At 37.1% G+C, this 27,239-nt stretch overlaps 1 protein-coding gene across 3 annotated transcripts in view; it reads right to left on the bottom strand.

The window, feature by feature from the left end:
* The window catches only part of UMAD1 (UBAP1-MVB12-associated (UMA) domain containing 1), an 80,052-nt gene that overhangs the window by 50,162 nt on the left and 2,651 nt on the right, over window positions 1-27,239 (bottom strand). Inside the window, exons 1-2 of one of the 3 annotated variants that reach the window (XM_084306693.1) lie at window positions 26,112-26,218; window positions 24,164-24,276 (exon numbers count right to left, since the gene is read on the bottom strand). In XM_084306693.1, coding sequence (XP_084162819.1) covers window positions 24,164-24,245 — 82 coding nt within the window. In that variant the 5' untranslated portion in view covers window positions 24,246-24,276; window positions 26,112-26,218. Of the gene's footprint in view, window positions 1-24,163; window positions 24,277-25,539; window positions 25,622-26,111; window positions 26,219-27,239 lie in introns of those variants that run through there. The other 2 variants (XM_084306692.1, XM_084306691.1) reach the window with 2 other exon arrangements.

Raw genomic sequence — 27,239 nt, 5'->3', positions numbered from 1 at the left:
AAAGGCCACACTGCCACCACATCACCATCCTGGCCAGACTACTGACACATAGCTGATTCCTTGATCAGTTCTTTACCCAACCTATGCAAAGCCACACCAGTAACGCTGGCACATGGAACGTGTGTGGCTGTTACTTTTCAGGGGTTACACATATAGGCTTGCAAAAAACAATCTGCAAGCCTCTCCCAAAATAGCATGCAAGACAGCAAATGTCATGGTTAGGAGTAATTACAATAAACAATGGAATATAGATTTCCACATGTGTTATTTGGCAAATGACACATTGATTTGCTTTATATATGCTCTGTATCCACCCTACAATCATTTTACAGACAGTATAACATTGCATGTGCAAAAAAACTACTTACCCAGGTCTTACAACAAGTGGGTTTGGGGTTTTTCTTATTCTTATTTCACATGGTAACCAAATGTCAGAATTCTTTCAATCACAATTAAGGGAACGAGTTACTCTCCACTCTAGCAGGTTGTTTGCGTCATTTGAAATTAATTAGCTGAAGCTTAGATTCTAGATGTCTTCTTGTAAAGCACTAGGAGTGTCCTTAATTGGCACACTTGATGAAAACTTCTGTTTACTATACTACAGAGTCTGTACTGGGTCACCAAAACTATCTGTGTTATTACCAATGAAAGTGATGAGTGTTTGCTGCACAAGAAGTGTGCTACAGCTGAGTCCTGAATTATTCAGCCAACGAAGAGCCTCTAAGTTTTATATCTTACAGAGATTTAGACTTCAATAAATTGGTAAGACAGAAATCAGAATTTTCAATGTTCAAATAATTGTTTTCAAGATTACACTGCGTGGATGTATGATTAAAAGCCAAAATAGATCTTAATCATACAGCAATACACTACAGTGACTCACTGAATACAAATGTCAACAAGAGATCTCAGTGAATTCATTTTTAATACATTATTCAGGACCAGACAAACACAAAAGTGAAAGAAAAAGATCAAGGATGAGGTTCTCTGCTAGCTAAACATGCTTATCACAGGATGTAGTGGGAAATTAACCTGGTTCACCATAGAGATTTACAATACAAAAAACAAACAAACATGAAACCATCAACATGCACAAATCAGGATAAAGTTCTAAAGGGAAACAATTACTGGTAAAGTCTGAATTTCCCCATGCCTTCCAAGTAGGTAAATATGGTCCTTAATATCAAACAAACAGCAAAGAATCAGACAAGCGCTTTAGTAAACAGTTAGATTGAACTATTACAGATCAGCTGAGATTGAACTATTACAGATCATCTGTACAACCTTTCACTACACCAGATTTATGCTATCTGTCAAAGGAAAAATTTCTTGAGCAAACAAAAATATCAAAACCAAAAGAGTCTTCAAAATATTCCACATCTGCAATTTTAGTGGCTCTCCTAAAATCAGCAGCTGGTCAGAAATACCATGGCAAAAATCAAATGTAAATATATCTGACAACTATTTACGATATGTTGTACACAACTTTAACTATTTTACCTTGTAAGTTGACATCTACAGGATTTTCCAGTTAATGGAAAACTCCTCATAAGACTTCTAACATCAGGCCCTGCCAACCTGGCTAATTTTGCTATGTTATTTTAAACAAAATGCGGAAAAAAACAAACCACTGTCCTCTCTCCAACATTTTTTTTTTTTTTGTCAACTACAAATATATACAAAACACTTTTAGACCAAGATAAGATGCAAATGACTATAGTCTTAACATTAACAGTGTTAAAATAAATCTTTACAAAACGTGGCAGCACCTATGGCTAAATGAATATTTCTATGCATCCCCACTCAGATGATGTTTTGAACAACATAACATCTGTAAAAACTGAGCGAAGTCATATGCTGGTATCAGATTCACAGAGCAGGAGAAGCCTTTTTGACTTCTCTCAATCAAGGAAGTATTCATATCCAGCACATTTGGCCACAGAAGAGATTACTCACTATTTTTTTTTATTTTAGTTAAGGAAGCATTAAACATATCCTTGCGGAGAAGTCAACAATTTTTTTTTTATTGGCAAGTCCCCAAATCCTCAGACGTTTGTTTCCATCCTATTTTGGACAATCTATTTATCTGAAGAGTGGGCCAGAACCGTAGACAACATTACTATAAAAACAGCAGATTTCTGGTAAGCACAGTGTGAAGAAGAGGAAGAGATATTCAGACACCCTGCCATGTAAGATGCTATACTGTGCCTTGACAATGTACAGGGTCTGCCAATGAAGATCTAAAATTAGGTAGAATCTACATACATATTTTTTTCCATTTCTTCTGTTTACTAATGCACAGGGAAGGAGATGATTGTTCTAAAAATCAAATGATCTGTCTCTGACCACTTGATCAATAAGTTGCAATAAGAAAAAAAAAAAATCAAAAAGCACAACTCTACTTCAGTTTCTGAAGACAACATGACATTTGGACACAACTGAAGAAAGTCTATCACGGCATATGCTTTTTTAAGAATGACAAAATGTTATAGTTATTTGAGTTAAATACTAGGCTTTAAGGAAAGTGCCCAAATGCAATCAAAACGCTTCACTAAAAATAATCTCTACTGGGAAAATGGTAAGAGTTGATAACAGATTTAAGTGAACTTCTTACTAAACAGGTTTGGATTGGGTTTTGATACACAAAAAAGGCATTTAGTATGGTTTCCTTTCCTTGAATCTGCTCAAACGACTGTAAGACATGTGACCTGAAGTTCAAATGCAGCCTCCCTGCATTATATTTGACTGGAATGACAATGTAAAATAAGTTATGGTATACATTATATATATATGACTAGTAGCTGTTACATATTTAAGTTCTACTGGTCTTATGAACTTGAAGTATCACCTCGATAATCTTTTAAACCACATGGTTTCTGGACACAAGACACAAATGAGTAACATATTTTCCACTGAGACCGAGGATGTGCATATATACATGTAGCTATACGATGGCAGACAACCTCCTTTGACAACCTTTCTACACCAGCAGGAGACAAGGCAGCTCCACCTTGAACCATGTAGCTCCATTACTGCGTCACTAGGTTCAAGATCTCCAAAACCTTGCTCTCAGCAGGTCATCAGCTCAGGCACAGGTAAACTCTGTTGCATTTAAAATCAGCGTGGAAGTTCCACATCCAGAAAACCTACCTGCAAAATGAACTGGACTCTGTCTGGGCTTATCCATACAGACAAACCCAGACACACTGAAGATGAGTGAAATCAACTGCAAAAGCCACAGACCATCCACACAGAAGGGCTTAAGAAAATCCGCAGCAGTATCACTGTTATTCTTTCCTATAAAGTTTTACTAAGGCAAAGACATAGCAGCAAAAAGTTAAAAATACAGTGATGGCCTTATTATTTGCTTAGGAGCACCCACCACTTCACATCTTGATTCTGACACATGGGAGTGGCAATGAGGTGTTGTACTCAGATGAAAAAAGCCAGGCCTAGCCAAACCTTCTGCTCATGTGTTCTTCTGGCAAATTTTGGTGTTCATCTCCCCCTGGTGGACTATATACAGAGAAGGGAAATTGCTCCACCTAGAACAGGGAAGTCCCCCTCTAGAACAGACCTAACTCCTTTTGTCTTCCAGTAACTATAAAATCTTCAACCTTGATGCAGCACCAACTGGCAAAATCATCTAGAGTAAGCAGGTTGTGAGACATCAGCGTGGTCAGCATGTGGCCAGGTGGGCAGGGGTAGCTCTCGTTCTGGAACACACTGTCCTGAACACACAGAACAGTTAATTTAACACATATACATTGTCTTATGTGCTTACCAGCTGTGGCACTGGAAGACTCAACTAGAGTTCACTTTGCATATGGAAAGGATGGAATTCAACAGTGTGTGAAAGAACATCCATAATCGGTGCAGATATATCATATGAGATCTGGATCAGTAACACATGAGTATACAGAACCAGAAGTCCTAATAGACTTATTTACATTTCCACAAAGAGGTCAAAATACTAAGCTTCTAGTATTGTGCAGATGCCACAGAAGACTTCATCAACAGAAGTGCATAAGGAAGTGAAGGAGAAGTCAATCAATCTTCCTTGGCTGATAATAGCATTAAGCTTTGGTCAGCAGAGCAAACACAACCAGACCTCACTCAACTTCCCTGCTTAACACACTCCATCTCATGAATTGCTGCAGCTCCCTTAGTTTTATACCAAACATTTTTTTGTATTACTGTACCTTCATATTCTGACATTTCCGCAGAGCTTTAGGTGAAGAAATGGAAGGATAATGTTCCAGTCACCTCTACTGAAACATAATTTAAAGATGAAGCACAGCAAACCTGATTTATGCATGGCATATGAACATCTTCATCTTAATTGCAGCTTTGTCAATCTAGCCAAATTTACTGTTCACTGCAGTATTTGGTCTATATCAGACAAGCAACAAAACAAGAGAACATGTGGATAAATGCTAGAATTAAAATCTGTGCAAGACAGCAAAATAAGATATTTTGTCTTTGTCTTGTTGAATTTTATTATTTGAAAAAAACATGAGATTCACCTTACCCATCTCTTTCTACGTAATACACCTACTAGGACTTTATTCTGTTTTTTCTTGCTTTGTATCCATCAACAATCTGAAGATTTCAGAAAATGGGCAATAGTTTGGCATTAGTTCTGCCCTTACCATCTATTTCCCAAAATCTACTTTAAAAGTGTGGGTATACTTTTAAAGTATAAAAGTATACTTTTATATACTTTTGAAGTTTATACTTGAATACTTGAAGCTTATACTTGAGAATAAGCTTCAAATACAGCAGAAAGGGCTACATGCTTCTATTCTGTATTTTCTAGGCCCCCAAAATTTACCAACGTTTACTTACTACAAGGACTTACAGCAATGGAGACAACGTAGATGGATGAACTCTTTCAATATCAAATCAAATCTACCAGCTACACTGTGTTATACTCACAAATCAGCATGGTGAACGGAAAAACTAAAAGATGTCTCCTCCCCACTGAGTTAGTACAAGCTAAGACTTGCCACTGTAAACTTTCAAGGTGACAAATGCTCTGCTCAGCACTTGTGAATTCTTAAGCACTTATACTTTATTAAAAATAAACTTGAAGGTACTATCTTTAGGCAATATTAAGCACCTTATCTCAATGTGTTAAGTATACAAAACTGTTTAACTTTCTATAAACTTCACTTAATCATATCAAGACTTCACAATTCTTAATGAAAGCTAACCTGGTCAACATGGAGGAAGGAGAAAAAACAGAGAAGTCTGTATATATAGAGCAGAAATACAGATTATAATTCTACTTCTCTTGAAGATTTACAGATATTTTTTTTTTTTTTGCAGCCTGACAAAATGTTCCAAATTCACCTGAGTCTGCTGTTAGTCAGCTATCTTTTATGCTAGCACTGGAATAAGTTTCCCAACCTTCTTCAACCTGAATTCACTGTGGGACACAGCATACGTACATAATTCCTGTGAAAAAAACTGCTTTCACTCCACTTCTGAAAAAGTTCTAATTTAAGAAACATGCTTTCTTAAATGTAACCAGGTGTTGTAGTAAGCACCTTAAACATACCAGTAAAACCACCTAAGCTTCAGTTGAAAACACCCTGAAATCTACCAGCTTAAACATCAAATTTGCAATGGCTACACAGATGCATCCATATACATCCAAGTACTACATCAGTATTTTTTCCAACAACATCAATCAATTTAGGAATCTGCATTGTTTGGATGACACTTGGTTTTTATAGTTACGTGGATCCAAAGCTATCAAGCAATACTTCTGTAGAGTTGTCTGCTTTTTTCTACTACATATCGCTCTTCATCCATCTATTCTCAGTCACTTTCACTACTATCCCAGGTGGAAACTTGTGCTCTTAGGATCGAAGCAGTCCCCTTTCATGGGACTTCTAAAACCCCCAAATTTTGTTTGTTCTAAAACATTTTTCTTGTATTATCGTTACTCCTTTTTTGAGAACTCCATCTGAGATATCAAATAATCCAGGTATCTAGTTAGCACAGATATTCGCAAAAGCAAGCAACTTTCTTCTACAGAATGATGCACCTGTGACCCATCATTGGCTTACATATTCTCAAGGTGGCTTTTGGCATGTGGTTGCTCTCAGCCAAGTTGCCTATAGTTGTTACCGCTCAAATCTGTGAGCTCACCAGTGCCAGACTTTCAATTCACCTAGTAAGATGCTTTTAGAGACTGCAAAGTTCATAGCTTTATTTCTGCAGTCACCACACTCAATGTATGCTCCTGCACATTTGTTTCACTGCATGCTTACTTCTTGATACCTTGCACACATTTGCATCTACTTTAATTCGGGGGTTTCAACGAGTTTCCTGCCAGGAGAGCACATCCCATAACACCCAAGTTTATATAAGAGCTAGATGGCTTCTCAACTTCCTCTGGCATAGGCACAAATGATGAAAAACTGACATGCCACATAGAACAGTGAGAATGAAGTCCATGGGAACCACCAGTGCTAATGTTTTTCTCAACTGAAACATACCACCTTTTCGTGGGACTCCTGAAAATTCCTTTCTTACCAAGGCAAGTCAAGTATAGACTTCTTAAAATCAAACAATGACCACTAACACCACCAAAAAAAAAAAAAAAAAAAAAAAAAAAAAAAAGATTAAATGTGGGGTAAAAAGCTGCAGAATTTATGAAGTGATGTGAACAGAATTTTAGTCTCCCTGATGGAGATAGTAGGGAATGGAAACAAATGTCTTCTGCACACTGGCAGACCATGCTAAGAGCTGCACATTCTAGCACTTTTCCTTCAAGGAATCTCTTAACAATTTCCCACCCTAGGGTGTAAAAAAAACAAATCTGATAATTCCAGAAAAACAAACAGAACAGGCGTTGTGATGGGTGGTGCCCCGTGCCTGTCAGTGCTCAAGGGACGTTTGGACAATGCCCTCGGTGACACGCTTCTGCTTATGGTCAGTCCTGGAGGGGTCGGGCAGAGACTCCATGGTCTTTGTGTGGCCCTTCCAACTGAACTGTTGTTCTATTCTAAATCAAAAAAAAATAATAATAATAATAAAATAAACACCATACCAAACCAAAACAGTTACAGTATAGCAAGACTGCAATTGTGCTGTGAAACCAGCTGAGCTGCAGACACTTGAGTTTTTGTAAACCTTAACTACCTAGTCTTGTATATATGCACAACACCGCACAATAAAAAACAGTGCTGAACCACTCCATTTTAAAAGAAAAATAACAGCAGCTAGTCAAAGTTTAAGATTTTTCCTAGTTTTAATAAAGTTTTATGTAAATGTTGCAAGAAATGAAAAAAATTTTTAAAGGTTGGAAATTATTTCTAAAACAAAAGGTTAGTTTAGAATAACAATACCCTTTCACAGGTACAAAAAAAAAAATAGGCTTTTGCAGTTGCATGGCCTGTTTTCCTTCATTACTCATTAATAACCTTATGATCATTGACCTGAGTCAATTAAGCCTCAGGAAAGTCTCTAAAATAGAGCCGCTAAACCAGCTCAGCACAGGCAAGGGTTGCACGACTGCACGCTGCCTCTCAAGGCCTTTGTCGCCCACCAGCAGCCCAGAGCTAAGCATTCTGCCAGGATGAGAGTGCCGGCTGAGATGCATGACTGCATGACTTTGGACAAGCACACTAGCTTGTCTCCAGAGTGCCAGTTCTTGCCATGCGGTAAGGCCAGAGTTAAAGGACAGCTTCATGAGTGAAATGATGGGACTGCGGGAGAAAAAGAAGTTACGTGCTAGCTAAGGCTAGCATGTAACAAAGCCACAGGAGGCCAGACTATATTGGTTTTGCTCGTGATGCAACTAGCAGTTATTTTGAAAAGTTTTTACTTTCGGAGGCATTATATATTTATTTCATTGTAGAGCACTCATTTGACTCACAGAATGCATAATTTTCTTACCTAGTTACAAGCCTGCAAGCCACAAGTTTAGTAGATGATGATACATTTAAAGAGCATAACTATCCTATTAGAACTTCAATTTTTACACCTAGAAATAAATAGTAAGTTAGAAATACTGTAAATATATACATATATATATATATTTTATTTAATTAGCTTCCTCTGGAAAGAAAAACTAAGACTGATATTTTTTTCCATCAATGCAGAAGTGAACTGTTACCAAAAAAACTATTCATTTTTTTTAAGGCCAAAGATCATGACTGATCTATGATAAGTAAATTCTTTACCTCCCTAAAAACCAATGAGCAAAGCATGCCTTTTTTTTTTTTCAGATAAGACACACTTTATTTTGTTACTATTTTTCTTGGGCACAGGCACCATTCCGTGCCATAACTTCAAATGTTTAAAATAAATATATCATACTCAACTTTCATTACATCACACAGATTTTTAAAGAGTCAGTAATGCATATGACAAAAATAAATCTGGAGAGGAAATGAAGGTATTTTCTAGAACTATTTATAGTAATCCAGTCATGTAGAACTGATTGTATTTCCTCCTATACTGAAAATGCACAGACAGCTGCATACAAAATAGATGTCATCAGCTTTCAACTTATATCCAGTGCAAAAACTAGTAGGGAACCTCACTAGAAAGTACACTAACACTACTTTCAGTTTACACAGGGAAAAACAACTTTGCTGTGACCAGATCTCAAAACTAACAATTTGCATAGATAATCACATATCTCTGCAGAATATATTCACATATAAAAACTACAAACAATTATATTCATTTCCTTAAGAACTAAATTTCCACAATGGTACAACATTTATTTTAACGAAAGCACTTAAATACAAAGTAAATTCTTGGCAGCATGGAGTTGTTTTGTATTTTTTTTTTAATTAAAAGAAGCTGTAAAACATAATTATAACCTAAAGTTTCCCTCCAAATGTCTGGAATCTGGCCAAGAGTTATTCATTACTCTAAGATTTAAGTCTTTTGAGCACCAGAAGATGAATTCTGAACAGGGATAGCTAATACTTTGCATTATGTCTTTTGTAAGTTACGTTTTTTCTACTTGTCTACCTATTCATTTTAAAATTTGTTAGGTTTAGGGGCAGAAGGGCACTCTAATTTACATGGACAAACTAATCTAGCGGACAGGCCACCTGAATCTGGTTAGTTCAAGGGTAAATTAAAGACATACTTGGTCCCTTCCCCATTTCATCTCATGTTCCAAGGCATTTACAGAGCATCTACAATTTAATTGCAGTAGTTCCATTATATGCAATGTTTAATGCTCTGAAATTCCCCTCTGTCAAGAGGGCATGACCATGGATGATACTAATCCTCCCTACATCCTGGTATTCTTCCAGTGAATGCCAGAAAGAAATGGTGTTGTGAAACTAGACCAGATATTTACCATTTGTCTTTTTCTACTCTGCTTACCTGTTATTTGACTGTTTGAGGGTGTTCAATGGGAGATCTAACAGCAAAAATTCAGGAACTGTGAAACTCTGCTTCACTTGATTAACTTAGAATTTAACTTTGATCTTTTCAATACTACACCAAAATCATCTCCAGTGCACACACTTGTTTTAATTGAAGCTACTTCTTCAATTCACTGTGACGAAAACAATTCATTAAATTCAGATTGGCCGCTGAAAACCATATACATTTAATGCACTAAAAATATTTTGTTCAGAAGCAGGTAGTGCAGCAAAATTTTAGTAACATTCATTAAGAATCAATTCCACAGTGTAATATTTCCTCTGTATTTTGTAAAACATGAAAATAAAGGCAACAATTAACGTTCAATGCTAAAATATGGGCTGATTTTAGGGGGAAAAAGGTAACCAGACACTCAGTTTACATCAAACTAAATATAACGTAGCCTCCCCCATCCATAACGCTGTTTACTTAATTTATATTTATTCAAGCTATATTTATTCAACCCATCTACATCAAAACTTACATCAAGATCCAAAACATCCAAACATTTCCCTCATAACTGTATCATGGCTTACTGTCACCACCAAGAGAACCCCAAGAGCTCAACCAACAAAAATAATTGCATATAAATCCAACTTGGGAGAGCAAGAAGGCAAGAGACATGACCATGACCCTCAATACACATGTTTTTTAAGGTTTCAAGGGAATATACAAACTGTCCCCAAGTTTCTTCACTAGATACCTCAGTGAGAGTCCATCATGCTTAGCTTAATGGTGCTTCAGTAAGTACAAATAAGATGTCAAGACATGCTTCCATTTAAGGAGGAAAATTATTTTGTATTAACTAGTATCCCATAAAATGTAATGTGTGCATATATATATATATATAGGTTATACATGTTCCTTTAGATGCATTTTGTCTGACAAATATACAATCCAAGACTCTTTTAACTGTCTTTAATAAATATACCAGAAACTTGAAATATTTAAAAGTAGAGAGGATTTCAACAACTGGAAACACTAAATGCACTTGACTAGCAATTCAGCACATTTCTAAAGCAGTGAGGGTCATATTACTTATTCTAAATACCTGCACATTGTACTACAGCAACTACGTTTCATACAGGGCCTTCAATTTCTAATTCTGAATATGGCATCCCAGCTAGAAGCACTGGGTGTTTTGGAGGGAGAAAAGGAGGACAAGGAGAATGTTACATTCTGTTCTAGCTTGCAGATTATTTCTGGATGCAGTTTATATTGCATTTATCTGTTTAATTATCTTAAAGAATATACCCCAAGTCCCCACCAACTGCTCTTTTTTTGTTTGTTTTTGTTTTTTAATTTCAACACCAGTTCTGTTCTTCTGGGTGGTTTAACAGTAACAAAAAACACATGAGACACACTCACAGAGTAGAACTATAAGCAGAAGTCAAATAACATCCCCACAGTATACCAGCTATCATCTGCTTGCAGGTCATCGTAGTGGCACATCATCCTTTCAGTCCTTTCAAAAGGGGCTGAACACACTGGACTTTGACACATTAGATTGACAGGCTGGCCCTTAACACTCCAAATGTCACATGTGAGCATTTCTGTTATTTTAAGTCACACAGACAAGACAACAAAATTAATTGTTGGTTGTTCTCCATTTGGCAAAGATAACAGAGGGTATATTTGAGAAAAGCTATCAGTAGCAGAGCGGAAAGAGAGGTTTTGAAGTAAGAGCCCCTAATAACATGTGGTTTCTATCCCACATTAAGGTTGATCTTCAGAGTCTAGATCAGAAGTGCCTAGACATGTTCTCACCAGAAAGGCCTTAACTTTGTAATTTATCCTCTGCACATGAAGTTCATTGACTTTAGGTACAGACTGTAAGCAAACAGATGTCTGATGCTGCCAGGAACATGCAGAGGATTCGGAAGTTTCACTGGACCCAAGGGAGAGGGTGGGAGAGGAGACAAGGGAGGTAGTAGGCAAAAACACACATACCACGCCTTCTCAAATGAGAACACAAAAGAACAACATGAACATCTTTAGCTTTCCATCCGATTTATCAAAAAGAGGCTATAAAAGAAAGCATTTATTGCTCAAGTGTAGCTGCTAAGAAGGTAAGTGAATAAGATGGGCAGCTGAAAGATACCTGCTTAAGGTTAAGCTTCTCTTGCTCAACCAGTGAAAGGTATCAGGAGAATATCATGGAATCGTAATGGTTGGAAAAGACCTCCAAGATTGTCTGATCCAACCATCCCCCTACCAGCAATGCCACCCACTAAACCACATCCCTAAGCACCACATCCAACATTTCCTTGACCACGCCCAGGGACAGTGAGTCTACCTGGGCAACCCGTCCCAATGCCTGACTGCTCTTTCTGAGAAGAAATGTCTCCTCATTTCCAACCTGAACCTCCCCTGGCACAACTTGAGGCCATTCCCTCTAATCTTATTCCTAGTTACCTGTGAGAAGAGGCCGACCCCCAGCTCCCCACACCTTGCTTTCAGGTAGTTGTAGAGAGCAATGAGGTCTCCCCTGAGCCTCCTCTTCTCCAGACTAAACAACCCCAGTTCCCTCAACTGCCCCTCATAAGACTTGTGCTCCAGACCCTTACTAACAGGGAAAAGCCCTGTTCTATTTTAAACCAATTTCCACAGCAGTACTGCCTGCTTCAGGCTTAAAATATTATTTCTCTGCATGTATATATATATATTTACTGAGAACTTCAAAATGTAAAATATTCAATAACTTCTTACAATCACACATAGAACAAGAATGTGGCAGACAGCTTTTACTTATTTATTTGTTTGATTTAAAGAGAAGACAACCCCATTTCTTTTACAAGCCAGTGTTGTCAGCCCCAGTCCCCCATGGAGCTGGAAAAGGTCCACACTAGTCAGGTCTCAGTGCTGGCAGCAGAGGGAGCCCAGAGGAGCTCTGCTGCTCAAAACCTGTGCCTGCAACACACCTCCCAGCTTAAGGCTGTGACAAGTTGCCAAAAAGTATGATCTTCAATTGTTTTGCTTAAAGTTCTCCCCCTTTTTTCTCCTCATATTTTCTTAATATTTCTAAAATGGTAATTTAGTCTAATAGCAAAGATCTGATATAGTACTAAACTGTAGTCAAATTCTATTTAAAATCAAAAGCGTATTATAACAAACCACAACTCATTATCTTCACACAGTACGCATATTTTGCTATCAACAACAAGATTAGGATGGGTATGATGTCTGGAAAGGCATATCCAAAACAATAATCAAAAAATGCAGCTGTCTCAAGCCACAAAAAGAATTACAGATCTAAATTCATTAGCTGTAGCTTCTGCACATGAACAGAAGTGTCCTGGATCTGACCGGGAAGCAGCTTAACTCCTGCCTCGCCTTGCCTCCCTTGTGGCACACTGAAAGCATAACCAGCACTTTTTTTTTTTTTTTTTTTTTCCTGAAAAACAAACAGGGGAAACCAGAGCAGATCTCACTTTTCTCCTCACTTCCTAACCGGCCCACCCTAGATGCAATGAACATGAGATTTGGGCCCCACAGTCTGAAGGTATTCAGGGTTCTGCCCATCACAGAGCCCTCCTGGCCACCTATACTTGAATTTGCTTGGGGCACCTTTTTCCCCTTCCATTAGAGGCTGGACCTGGCTCACACAGAAAGGAATGGTCACCTTGGATAGAGTTGAACCAAGCCAGAAAGGGGCCAAGAGCCTGATGCCTAAAAGATGGCAACACGTTAATGTCTCTTCACACTGTTTTATGGTCTTTTTGTTTTTAATCTTTTGTCATCTCAATTAAAGAAAACAAAAATTACAACATACACCGGCTAGGGAGCAGAGACCACTATTCCAGTTTCCCTACTCTGATATCGCTGCAGCTCAATGAGTTATGCAGTGTCAGAGAAGTTCCTACATTGTGCATTATTGAAGTAGAACCACTATGCAGCCAGAATAAACAGTGGTTGTCCTCCCTTCTGGGCTGTTTTAGACTTTGATGCTAGACAATGTGCTAAGCCCATGCAAAACTAGATTTTGAGGTCTCCTACTTCTTGGATGAATGCTTGAATAAGCACAAATACACACCAAATGCATTTCAAGAAGAACATTCTGTAACTTCAGCTTTTGGTTTTGAATCAAGTGTACAGATGTGCCTGATGTACGGTGCCTTGATTCTAACACTTTAGCTCCAGAGCATACCAAGAATTCAAGCTTACTCCTTGGTTAGTGGGTCATTTTAGGCAAATATGCTCAAAACATTCTGTAAGCTGAATTTCAGAGACATTTAATTCAATTTATCAGCTCACTCTTTCCTAATTTTCTATAACAAAATGCACAAGTTGGAAACTCTGTGTGGCTTCTTTCTGGGTCTCAGCTCTAGCTCACAGAGCAGTAAAGCAGGAGTAAATTTTTGTAAGTTCAGAGTCTGTATATACATATGAATATATGAAGTTTATATTCTTCTATATATGAAGAAATATGAAGTTTATATTCAACTTGAGTCAGTATATCCAATTTCCTTTAAATCTTAGCAAAGCTCCTCCTTGTGCACTTCCTCATAACTGTGTTGACTTAATTTGTGAGTTAGTAAAAGAAAATAGTTCTAGGAAAAAAACAAATCTCTCTCCTTATTCTCTATCCTAATAAAGTGTGCACTGGTATGTGTACTTAATATCCATGTTTTAAAGATAATACCGACTACTTTCTGCTACAACAGCTATGGTAATGCTTTTGTAAATCAAATCTTCTTTTGTTGTAGCCTTCCCCAGCTGCAAGAACCAAACATGAAATCATTCTGAAGAAATTTAGGCAGGTTTCCTTTAAAAAAAAAAAAAATGGCAAAGAAATAGCCATGAGTTCCCATTCTCTCCGTCTCAAAAAAACAAAACAAAACAAAACAAAACAAAAAAAAAAAAAAACACATACAAAATTAAAAAAGGATAAAAAGTAATCCCAGGGGGTTTATGTTGTTCCTCCCCCTTACTCACCCTGGAACAGGAAAGCTATGAGCTTGAACTCCTGAGCAACTGCAGTATATTCCTGATCTAGACAGGTCTGAGCAGAAAGAGCTTTGGAATGATACGGTCTGTCAGGAAAAATCCTCTCCCTGCCTCCCACCCGGCCTTCCCCAGGATAGGCCTGGGACTCTGAATCATTTTAAGGAAGTTTGCCTGTTTAGAAATAGAAATGAGAATTTGTATGTGTTTAATGGTGGTCAGATGCTAAAGACCTCATCATTAATCTGGGCATAACTGGAAGAAAACAAAAAGAAAACACCAGAACAAACCAAAAGACACCCTCACAACTGACAGCTTACTAATACTGGCTATGAGAGCTCTCTCCACAGTTTGTACTCATTCTCCTAGACAAAATACAGAAATCCAGATTCACCTAGATGCCCTGACAAAAACAAACAAACAAAAAACACCACACCAGCACAAAAAAAAACAAGGACATAAAAGGCTGTACATATGTGCTGAGTGTATTTAAAGTCCCACATTTATCACAACTGCTGAGAAAGGGTCAAAGCAGAGACATTCACATCCTAACAATATTCCTGACTTCAACTGACTTAAGCTTTTGCATGATTTTCTGTCCCATCATCATTTTTGCCACACACACAGCTTTTGTAGCAAGTTACCAAGCTTAAACTGAGGAACCAATATACAAAATTAAGATTGTGATTGCAGCCTGTGATCAACACAGTTAACTATAACAACATGAAACTGTGTGCTAATTATTACAGAAACACTACACAAACTTTTCAAATTGCTCGTTCTGTCCCAAGGCAGCCCACAACTTTAGGAAGGCCTTTTATTCCCTCATTCCACACACCCCCACTCTTTTTTTTAAAAACTTTTTTTTTTTTTTTTTTTAATCATGTCACAGGATATCCTCATAACAGTGGTAGCATTACAAGAATAATTTAAACATGCAAAAATCATAAAGTGAAGTGATCATGATCACCCACGCTCCCAAAACAAACAAACAAAAATCTAGCTGGGGATATTATCCATATAGTAATCCCTGGTCAATGTTGTGAGCAAAAGCTTACTTCTGGTGGATAGAACAGAGAATAATTTCAGAACTGACTCTGTGCAGCCCTCAATTGCTGGGGGAAAGCAGCATAAAGAAGCTGAAGATCATTCGTCTGCATGAGCAGAGATCAGAAAGTACATTACATTTTTGGCAAACACCAAAGATGTGTAATGGCAAAAGTAGATGAAATAGCGCTGAAGTGCAAAACAATTGCCTGGATAAATCATCCATATCCTTTAATTTCTTTGGCCCTTACTGAAAGGTTCTAACTAGTGTATCAAGAAAGAGCAGCTAGGGAAAAAACACCTTTATGCACAAGGTAACAAGTCACATTTCACATGGATGCCTACAATGTAAGTGACCTGAAACATTTGTGAAACACAGAAGGTAAACTGTTTGAGTTCCTTTAAATTACCTAAATAAAAAAATAAAAACACATAAAAATAAGACAATGTCTCTCAGGCTCTCACGTCTCTCAGATAAACAGAGGTAAACAGTCTACAGTTTGGTATCTTTTCTTCATCTACTGAAAAAATGCACCAAAACATTTACCAGAGATAGGAGGGGACGTGTGTAAAATCAGCTCAACGTGACATTTCCTTCGGAGAAAATTAACAGTGGTTAACATCTGTGTAAGGCTGAATAACTTCAACCAGACAGACAGTGATTGCATGGGCTAATGACTAGGGCTCTCTTTGGAAAGAATGATGTTCTAACTATGCTGTAAATTGCTAAAAGACAGACTCCAACGTGAATTTATCATTTGCCAGGATAGCAACTTACACTCCTGGAACACATTTTCCAGCACTCTGTTTTTCAGTTAGCCGAGCCGTAAGTTCGTCTTATGCCTTTTTTAGTCCAAACCTCATTTTCCTACAGATCCCGAACAATTTTCATAACATCATAAAGAAGTTTCTGCTGCTAGAATCGATATAAGGACCAGCATAAGTTGGGAAATAAAGTTTACAGCCAGCATTTGAAAATCCCTACTTTTACTCTACATTTTGCTGTTCCTACAATAAGCAGCCAGGATTTTCCTTTCTTATATTCCAACCACACATTGCTTCAAGAACGCTACACAGACCAGCGTCACCAGACTGAGGCGCTACATACTTAGTATCATTGTACTATGTATGGGAGTAAAATTGTCAGAATCCAGGTGTCAGAAGCGAACAGAACACTATGAACAAGGGTTAAAGAACATGAGGACAACTATGTAAATACATCGCTGCGGGACTGTCAAGTCCAAGGAATGCCCAGATCTTTCCTGAGGATAAGTGTGGGGGGAGTAAAAGGGGCTGGGGGAAGGGGATTTTCTTAGCGTATTCTGCTTCCATCACTATTTTCAAGTTTTACAATCAGTAGGAACAAACCTCTCAGGAGCACTTTGGAGACCTGCACACTTAGAAGGTGACTATTATATATCAAGTCAGAAGGCAGTTAATATGAAAAACAGGAACACAACTCCAACCAATATTTTCTTAGTGGGCTGGCAGCAAACTGTCAGATGCATGTGTGACCTCAAAACAACCTTTTGCCAGATGCCTCTTTAACCTCTTACAATTACATCAATTTCTAAGAAGACTGGTACATTTTACCATTTTCCTCCTTTGGTTATGCAAATTAAGAATATGTACTTAAAAGACTGATTAAAAATGTTTGTTTCTGTGCAATTTCATCTATCTTAAAGCCTCAAAATAATTACCTCTAATACACCAGCAAATATTTAAACTTATTTTTTCCTCCCCAGGAATAAAACTGCTATAAGAGTTAAACAAGAAGTATTTATCTTCTTTCTTTTCTCCTTCCTTTAGTCAAATTCAAAATGAGATAACTTTAATATAGCTGTGAATAAAGGGGCCAAGACAGCATTTAGCCTAACCATCAAAGAAAAAAAAAAAGTGTTAATGCCTTTTTACCATTTTAAAGCATTTTTATCATAAAAAGTATGTTATATATCTTTCATTGTAACCAACAAACATAAATACATTGATTTGCATTATTCATACTCAAAATTCATCTGTATGCTAACATTTAAAGAAAGGCATTTTTTCAAATTTAAATTAAAAAATCAAATACATATCATAATTGTGTTTATAGGGTCTCAAGCCTAGGAAAGCAAAGAAAAATGTAATGAAATGAAAAGTAGGTCATGTACACTAAAGTGCTAAACATTCTAACATCTGATCTGTGACTGAGAAAACTATTTTAAAATCTAGAAGTACACCAGTAAATGAACAATCCAACAGTCCTTTGTTGACAGAAAAATCCACTTTGATGAGGCATTAAAAAAAAAGATTTTCTGCACTGTACAGCGTCTAGGAAAAAATATTTCCTTTAAGAAATATACCTACTTATGCAGCAAAACAATGAATTTCGGTTGTTCTGTAACCCAGTTCCTTTAATCTGCATAAGAGATGCTGACTGAGTTCACTCAACCAAATCACTACTGGCTTTCAGAATACAATCAACACATGCTTTTCAACAGTATTAATATAGCATGAAGCTTGTGCTCCTAATTATTCATGTTTTTGCATTCTGTTTTTCCCCCTGCTGTAAAATATGCAAATTTACTTCTTTGTGTTATTTAGGTCCCACATGGGCCTCAACAGATCTGCTTGGAAGGAATTACAAGCCAACATCTAGATACATGCTGTCAACATTTCAAGCTTCATTATTTTTATTATTTTGGAATGCCATTATAAATTTGATATTAGGTTTTTAAAAGCTTTTTATAAATCTGATGAAAACCTACAGTCTAATAAAATGGTGTACTGATAATTACTACTACTCGACTTTGTGTGCACGCGCACGGGCGTATGAGCGAGACAGAGAAAAGCACTACAACTACTGAATACAAGAGCAATCACCATCTAGCGGTACTATGGAAAAACGCAGTTTGTTTTTGTGAAAAAATCAGTACCCAGGAGGATTAGTTTGACTTCATTACTGAATGGAGGGTAGCCATTACCTCTGTATGCAGCTAAAGATCAGTAACAGGAGAGGACTGTTTCTTCTCTTTCTGAATTCTTCTCTCCTCTCTTTTCAGTCAACTCTAACTAGAAAATTCAGTGCCCAGATGAGCTAACTATTTTTAAGTATAAAATCCAAAAAGCAGAAGTTCAAGAAATAGGTCACTTAATACAGCAACTTCTTGGAGTGCACCAAAGCAATCACTTACCTTGGTGTAAGTTAACACATATGAAATATTATATAGAATTCCCTAAAATCTCAGATTATTGTAAAATTAGTATTAAATGTTTTAAACCTAAACAAAAAAAAAAAAAAAAAAAGAAAAAAAAAAGAAATGGCAGCTTTTTTATTTTATTTATTTTATTTTTTTTTGGAAAACTGCAACATTGGAAAGAGATACACAAACACTCGTATAAAAAAACATAACATAAGCCTACTGATGCAGAAAGAGGACTGTGAGCCACTGCTTTTTTCCAACTGGTACAAAGCCTTGTGCATTTCTTAAATGTAATAGTATATTTTAAAACACTGCAGCATCCCAGCCTTCCTTACTAGTGCCACTAAAAGCTCTTCAAATATTAATGAAAAAAACAGTGTAGAGATTCACAGGAATCTACTACACGTCACTACCAACTCATAGAAACCAAACAGCAGCAGCAACACCAAGATCTTACAGATCTTTCTTGATGCATTTCATCTCTGAGGTATACATACACACAGGAAAAGCCAAAAAACTATTTGAATTGTACTAATAAAATAGTATGGAGGTAGTCCTTTTATTTGGAAGGGTCAGTATATTTCTCTGTCATAATACGTTCACTCTTGAAAATTTTAAAACTGCAGATTTTTCTCAGAAGCAAAAATTTAAGATCTTCAACATGTATGTAGAGATCTATTTTACTAAGAACAACATGTAAACAATACAGATTTTATTTTAAGACATATTTACACATTGAGTGACAACGTGGGTGTCCCTTAATTCAAATGTGCAATTTAACCAGTTCTTCATTCCAAAGTAGAGTACCCCAAAAAATATCCATATGTAGATTAAATTAATGGAAACACAGAAATGACGAGAGAAACAATATATGCAATATTACTCTACAAAAAAACATAGTTTTTCTGTTTTCCAAAACTAAAGACTGACTGGTGTCAATCATTTTACTATTTTATATCTCTGGTACAGAAGACTTCCTGATTTAAGGATATTAATTTGCAATGTAACTACGGTTAACACAGGGAAACATTCAGGTGGCTGTAAATCATACCTTTCACAGTCTCATAGCTAAATGATGATGCTTCTGCCTACAGATGAGGATAAGTCCATATAAAAGGAGTTATAATACTGAATTAACTCAGTAATATACATTCTGAATATATCAGAGGAAGGTTCAAGTACTTCACTGCAGATAAAACCAAAGTATGATTGCTTTGCAGAGATTGGGTTAAGATAGGAAGTCATAACTGACAACCAAAATTTGGACATAAGAATATCTGCTATCATAATTTATCAAACTAGTTGCAAGTCTGACCACACTTGTGTTGTTGAACTCCTTCTCTTTAGACAGGAACAGTGAAACTGAAGGTACATTCAATGCACCTGGATTCACTTAAATATCACAAGTCCTCCTCCTTAGTGGCAAAAGTGTTTTGAAATCTTTTTTTTTTTTTTTTTTTTGGTGTGACTACTTGTATTCTTTTTAGAGGAAAAGTAACAGGCAAAAATCACGCTTACTCTAGTAATGATAAACATAATAAACAGGTATTAATCCAAAAGTTGTTTACTATTTCTGCATGGCCTCCAAGAATCTAGAAGGCAGTCGGGAAAAGGTAGGCTTATAGAACAGACCTATCTTCTCGAAGTTCCTACCAACCCTTCTCGTCATGATCATAACTTCTCTGTGACTGTGACAGTAATTCCACTCCGTTGAGAATCCCATGCCTTGCCATTTTTTCCTTGAATACTTACTCTTGTATCTTTGAAAAATTCTACAACTGAATAGTTTGACCTCAAAAAAAGACCTCTAGGTGACAGTCAGGTGCAATAATAGTCCCTAAAAGTTAGATACTTTTACAAATCAGGCTTATCAGTATCAGCAACTGAACTATTTCTCCAAGCCACTTACTCCATTCCAATTTGCCACATAAAAAGTCCCCTGAAACAAAACAAAACAATAAAACAACTCTTAAATCCATGAAACAGAACGGTCTTCAAAACACAAATAAAAATAGATAAAGCAGACTTGAAATTGGGCACTGTCAAAGAGCTCCTCCAAATACTAGGAAGTCAACTCTGTCCAGCCCCAAGTGCACCCATCAGGCTCTGCAGCCTCTTCCCCAGCTCCATGGGTTTGGCTGTCCGTGCCCATGGATGGCACTGATGTAGCACAACGAAAGGATGTGGACCAGGATTTTTCCCACAGCTTAGAGATGTTCTGGTCTCCTTGTTTAGGCAGCATGGGGCTATGCCCCTCCTTGGTGAGGTCTCTGCCCGTGCCTGCCTGTCCTCTCATCACCTCTGCTGGCTGCAGGCTTACCTGCCTTATGGAGCAGCCGCCCTTGCTGCTCCTGAACACTGGCTTATTTCTAATTTTGCTGCAAGAGTAATTAAGACCCTGCACATCAGCATCTTAAAATAAATCTGAAAACAAAATGAACAGTTAGCAGTAGTTTTTTTAAGAGAACGTGCAGAACAATATCCTGAAACAAGTACGATTTCAGTTGTCTTAAAACTAACAAAAAAACTCTCACCACCCATCACAGCAGAACCATCAGCATTATGTGGATGTTTGCAGAGCTTCTGATTGTCTTGCCAAAAAAACACACAGAAACAGCACTGCTGCCTCAATTCTCCAATTCCTGATCTTTGACTGATAATAGGAGTACCAATCACGTGCATCTTTGTTATCTGATGGGAGATTTTCAGCTGTGTGTCAAACCAATGCACTAGTACTAATATTTCTTCTACATGGCTATCAATAATAAGAATGGATGATGGACTGGAATGTGTGTAATAAAAGCCAAAAAAGATCTTTAAAAAACAGCTACTCTTCAAGAACCCTAAGCTAACTCAAAACAAACAATGGCATTCAGAACATTAACTTGAAAAGCAATTTGTGATGATCAGACAAACCCTTGAAACATTTTTCATACCTCTATGTTTGATTCACGGTTCAAAATCAATTGCATGTGCTGTGCGTATCTCATATTTTTCAGAATAATAGCTGTGCTTGTTTCAAAACAAGCATCACTTTTTCAGATTCACAAAGAGATGAGACGACCAGCATCTGGAAAATGGGTGAACTGGTAATCAGGCATAAAAATGCTTCAGTTTCTGTTGTTAAAATTATATTTTATATTTATTTTGTAGAGAATGAGTCGATAATTTTTTTCTTAGCTCCTCTGTAGGCAGATTTCTCCCTAAAATTAAAATACAGAATTTCTTTGAGTTACTATGCTGCAAAGTTGATTTTTGTTGCTTCTGATGTTTTTATGAGTTGTCCTTCTACTAGAAGAATTTAATTCAGATATTGAAATTCCAAATATATAAATATTCTACAAGTATATTTTTAAAATATTGAAACACATAACAGCACTTGGAGGAGTTAAGAAAAAAAAAGCAAAAAATATCCTCAAGATTTCACAGGGGATAGCTCTGGTGGTACTTTCTCAATAAACCATCAAATCTCTTTCCCCCATTTTCAAAAATCAGATGATACAGAGAGAAAATAATTACATATCGTTAATTTTATCTACACTGAATTGGGATGCCAAGTACTCTAATTACATTATTATATAGACTTATTTTATACTTGTAAAGGACACAGCATTTGATTATTTCTTGATAAATCTCTTTGAGACCCCCAGTAAGATTCCTTAATGCCCTTATTAGTGGTGCATGGTATGAACAGCCTTGCAAGGAACTTGTAACAGACAAGCTTCTCCTTATTACAAGAGTGGAAATCAGGAGAAAGCATCCCCTGAAGATGTATTTTTCTCTTCTTTTTTCTCCATGAAAGAGAAGCAAAGAACTTCCTCACTTGTCCACAGAGTATTAGTGAACGAGGCTTTTTGTTCTTATATGCTTTGAATGAAAGACTGGATTTAGGAACCAACCTAAAATATACGAAACTTAATTCTTACCTCCCTTTGACACTGTTCACTGCCTAAAGCGGTATTCACATTAACAACCTGGAAGTGTAGTTCTAAAGATGGCTGTCCTTAAACTACTGCTGAGATTAGCTGAAGACTTTTAGTGGTGGTGTTCTAGAACACTTACATATGAATTTTAAAAAGTTTCAATACCTCCCATCTGAGCAAGAAAAAACAAACTTGCAGAATAGCTATGGTTTTTGGACTGCCACTATTCGTAGACAAACAAAACTTCTACATATCTACTTACATGTACTTAATTCTGCAACTGTCTGTACACAGCAAGACAATGTGCTCAACTGGTGAGACTGACAGTAATTCTTTTGCCAAGTAGAAGTTAGGATGAATAGACAGTCTATTTCATCATGGTCTGCAAAATTAATTGCTGTCCAAACAAAAAAATAGTAAATAGAAATAACAGAAAATTAAAGCATAATTGATAATTCTTCAAAATTTAAATAGTCACTGAGAGCATTTAAGGAAAAAGGAACAAAGCTAAATTAAAAACAGAATCGGGACCAGCAGTTGTGGCACATAAGCAATCTTTGGATGCAGATCTCTCTGCCTATTACACAATTTGAAGCTCTAAATAGCCTCCAAATTTTGCGGGATAATGGTGTATCCCCTTCCACCTTTCCAGAGTGAAAGTGTTGGAGCAATTTGATGTAGACATCAAAACACAGAGTCACATGTGAAATCAGATCTATTTTAACAACTGATTGATAGTTGGGGATATTTATTTTAATGGAAAACTATTACAAAGGATGTAAGTAAGCTTTCCTAAGAATGAGTTCCAGTAGTCTCTCGTATTATTAGATTTTGATAATCCAGCAGCTCTCTCGATTTCAGAATGCTCAAGCAACATTTGCATAGGTAAACACTGCAAGATTCCTGACAAGAACTCAGTAAATTAAAGCAGCAGAAACTGAGTATTAATGATGATAGTTTTACAAGGAGGAAAACTCTATTTTTCAAAAGAAGAAAAAATGGAAAGGATCAGTTGCAGCTTGGCAACAATAATTTCTGTATCCCCTGCATGCTTGAGCCATCCTACAGGACTGTGAAAGAGCTTACCTAAAGCTGCAGATTTGGCCAGTTCACAGGTGAACACACTCGAGATTAAGTTTTGAATAACATAAAGACTTTGATGAAAATAAATCAGTTTAGGGTTTTAAACTAATCAAAAGTCACATTCTGAATTAGAACCACTCATCTTGCCTTCTAATATAAAAAGACATTTGGGGTAACACCAAAAGGACGGAAACTAATAAAGAAAGTCATCTAACAGCTGCAATGATATATTTTTAACCCTAACCATAAAGCTAGAAGCATCAACTTTGAAGTTTCTTGCTCTGTAAGGAAATAACATCTCCTTGTTTATAATATGAAAGGAAAATACAAAATTGCATTTTCAGTGATCTTGAATAAGAGTTTGCACCTATTCAGAAAACAACATGAAGAAACAAAGTTTCAGCTATTTAGTCTGTATAATGAGGGTAGGCATATAAACTCCTTCAGGAACAGTAAGAATTCTGAGTAATTTTTGTCATGGCTTCTTTTAACTCTTTTTATTTGATCTAAGCATCTCAAAGACCTCTTTACATTTCAAAGATGACAAGAATCATTTCATACAGAAGCATCACTTACCCACAATAACAAATCCATCTGCTTCTCTCTCTGGCACTGCAATCTTCTTTGAATCTTGACTTTTTCGGAAGAAGCTGAACATAGCCTCTTTTTTTCTTCCTCTAAGTTGTTATCTAAAACGAAGACAATACATGTTAAGTAAATACAAGATAGCAGAATAGCATAAGAAGTTCATACCACTCTGAATGCAAAATACATGATAACACAGCTAAATCTCTATTAACAGAGTTGAAGTATCAGGCATTTGCACATCAGACAGAGTACCTCGTTAATGTAGCAATCGACTTCAATAAGCAAAAAGAATAAATTACAAAAGGCCCTTCTATGAATTTATGGAGTAGAACTATTAAAAAAAATCTCAATCTTTCTAAGGGAAAGTAAAAGAAGGAAACTACTGTAAGCTTTTACCAAGAACTTTTGAGTGTTCTTCTGCTACTTCAAACTGTTGTTACACAAACTAACTGTAGTTAGTTCTCAAGTTCTTAAACTTGGAAGCCCAAAACACAATCCTATAGGAAATGCAACTTCATAATGCAGCAGTACTTGAATGAAGTAAATTACAGTAGATACTCAGTCTTAAGCATCTGTGCATCAGTTATAAAGATAAAACAACAACAACAAAATACACAATATCTGCAAATATCCATTTTCATTTTTCAAGTTTGTAAACCTACAGACAGCTTAACATTTTGGTGCATTTGATTAAGTTAACACTAATTCCCTTAAAAGAAACTGTAACAGGATTGAGCAGTTTTTCATAACCGTAATTCACTCAATAATTCATAATCTTCCAAACTGGGTAAGAACTATGACTTCACATCAGCTAGAAAAAAGCAGGTAAAGCATAACACGAATGGGATGGATGTGTTAACTGGAAAAGATTATGCTCAGTATCTCTTTCAGGAGCGGAAGACAATATTGAAGCAATGTTAATAGCTTAAAAAGGACAAATCCATCTGAAAAACCTTACAAGCATTAGCCACACGATGGCCAAAGGGGCCAGCTTTCACCAAATTAAGTCCTATGCATCCCATATAGTTGGATAGATCAAGAAACGTTCTAAGCAAATTCTCTAATGATTCTGAACTTTAAGTTGCAGACTTGAGGAAGATTCATTCCTTTAATTAACAGAGTTGTAAGAAAAACTTCCTAAGCAAGCCCCACTCTTCTGAAGACCAAACAACAGAAGCCATAAAGCACGTATGTACAGGTTCAGCTCACTGAGAGGACTACTGATGTGCCACCACCTACTTTCTGTGCTCTATATAAAGTGCACACCATGCAGTGCAGCAACTCCAACTCTCCACTGCCTCCTCCAGCAACAGCAGCTCACTTCTACAGAGCTGAGACAATGAAAAAAGGAAACCAGCACTCACCAGCAGCTGCCACTTGGACATTATTAGCCCTCCTCCAGCTCCCTGGCAGAGAAGTGCCCCAAGTGCTGCCACGGGACCCTGGACATTGCTGCCCTGCACAGCAGCCTGCACGTGGTCTGGCTCAAAGTGCCAGGTGTCAAACAGCCACCAGGGTTTAAGGAAAGGTACAGAAAACCTTTCTCTGCTAACATATCAGTATCAAATAGAGAAAGTCAAATAATTTTGAGTCCAAGGCAGAGTTTGAGAAGTAGAATCCTGATTAACTTCCCCGACACACATTTCAAGGTGAAGGGACTGACAAACCGACAGCAACGCATACACCCTGACATACACACCCAGGAAAATCAAAGCCAAACCTGAAGAAAACAGGCACACTACTGATAATATTGTTTTGCACTATATCTAACAAAGAAGAATTATTGTGAGTGAACCACAGAAGACCACAATGTAATATTTGTATTCAAAAAAATATAAAACCAAACCGCTGGATTAATTATTTGCCAGAACTCCTCACTTCCCACCCAAGTATTCATGATACCATAAGCAAGACTTTTTGTGCCCTGGCCAGTGACCTGCAGCACTTCACTTGACAATCAGCACCAACTATTCACCGCGTATAAACCACCTCGCACCCTGCCGTTAGGAGCATATCAAATACTTGCACGCAGCACATCACAGAAAGCCCTTTCTGAAGCGTAAGCATCAGCTTTCAGAAGGGCGTATAAATAGCATGTTGCAAAAATCAGCAGCGATTCAAGCCGGGGGCTGATACCCACGAATGAAATAGAGTACCCCAGAGGCTGGCCAGCTACTGCTTGCTATGCTGACGCAGTGGAATTTCTATCAATCAACCAGCCAGTCTCAGGTACGTGGTAATACCAAAAATAAATGTTAATTATCTGCACTTTATTCTTTTGCGCTTGTTTTCTTACCTTAGCACGTGAAATACTGATATTTCCAGCCCCGTGGAGATTGCATAGGCAAACTCCTAATTGCCTCATTTATTCCTTACCTTCCCCCCACACCCGGGCTCAACACATGGCGCCAGCAGCATATTCCTTTTTTAGCCCTTAGGGAATAAGTCTTCTGCTGCTACCAATTAGGGTTGTCAGTCCCATAGTTCAAGTGGTAAAAACCTGTGCTGCAATGCTCCAGAGTCAGGTTTCTGCTCCAATGATGTATGAAGGGGAGGCAGTTGTGGAACAGTTTAAAATGCAATTTTACCTTCTTCGTAAGCACGCAACAAGAAGGAAAATCAACGTGATGTGTAAAATCTTATAGGTAGCTTTGGTAAAGACTCAGATTCCAGCCAGCCACTTAAGGTGCCAGAGCTGCAGTTGCTCCAATCACATTTTTCTCTTGGAGATCTGCGTTACTGTACAGTTTGCAGCTGTGTCGGGCACCGTTCTCCCTCCTCTCTTTCTTGCACACAGAAAAGCATCTTACATATATACGTAACATCTGCACAATAAAGTTGTATAGGAAACCATGAATGCAATCTTTTAAATCCTGCATATTTAATGTAATCTTCAGTGCTTTAAAAAACAACAACAACAAAAAAAAAACAGTGCAGCCATTACAACTCAGAGTAGGTTAACAATCGGTATGATTCGATCTAGCCAAATTAACATTACAAGCACTTTCATGTGCTCTTTTTTTGTTGCTGTTGACAAAAGATCAAACTTTTGGGAAAAAAATGG

The sequence above is a fragment of the Netta rufina genome (genome assembly GCF_964035555.1).
Source record: "Netta rufina genome assembly, chromosome: 2".
In the NCBI taxonomy this organism is placed as follows: domain Eukaryota; kingdom Metazoa; phylum Chordata; class Aves; order Anseriformes; family Anatidae; genus Netta; species Netta rufina.
Note: the sequence above shows the minus strand (reverse complement) of the source record. Positions and strands in the feature narration are given on the sequence as shown.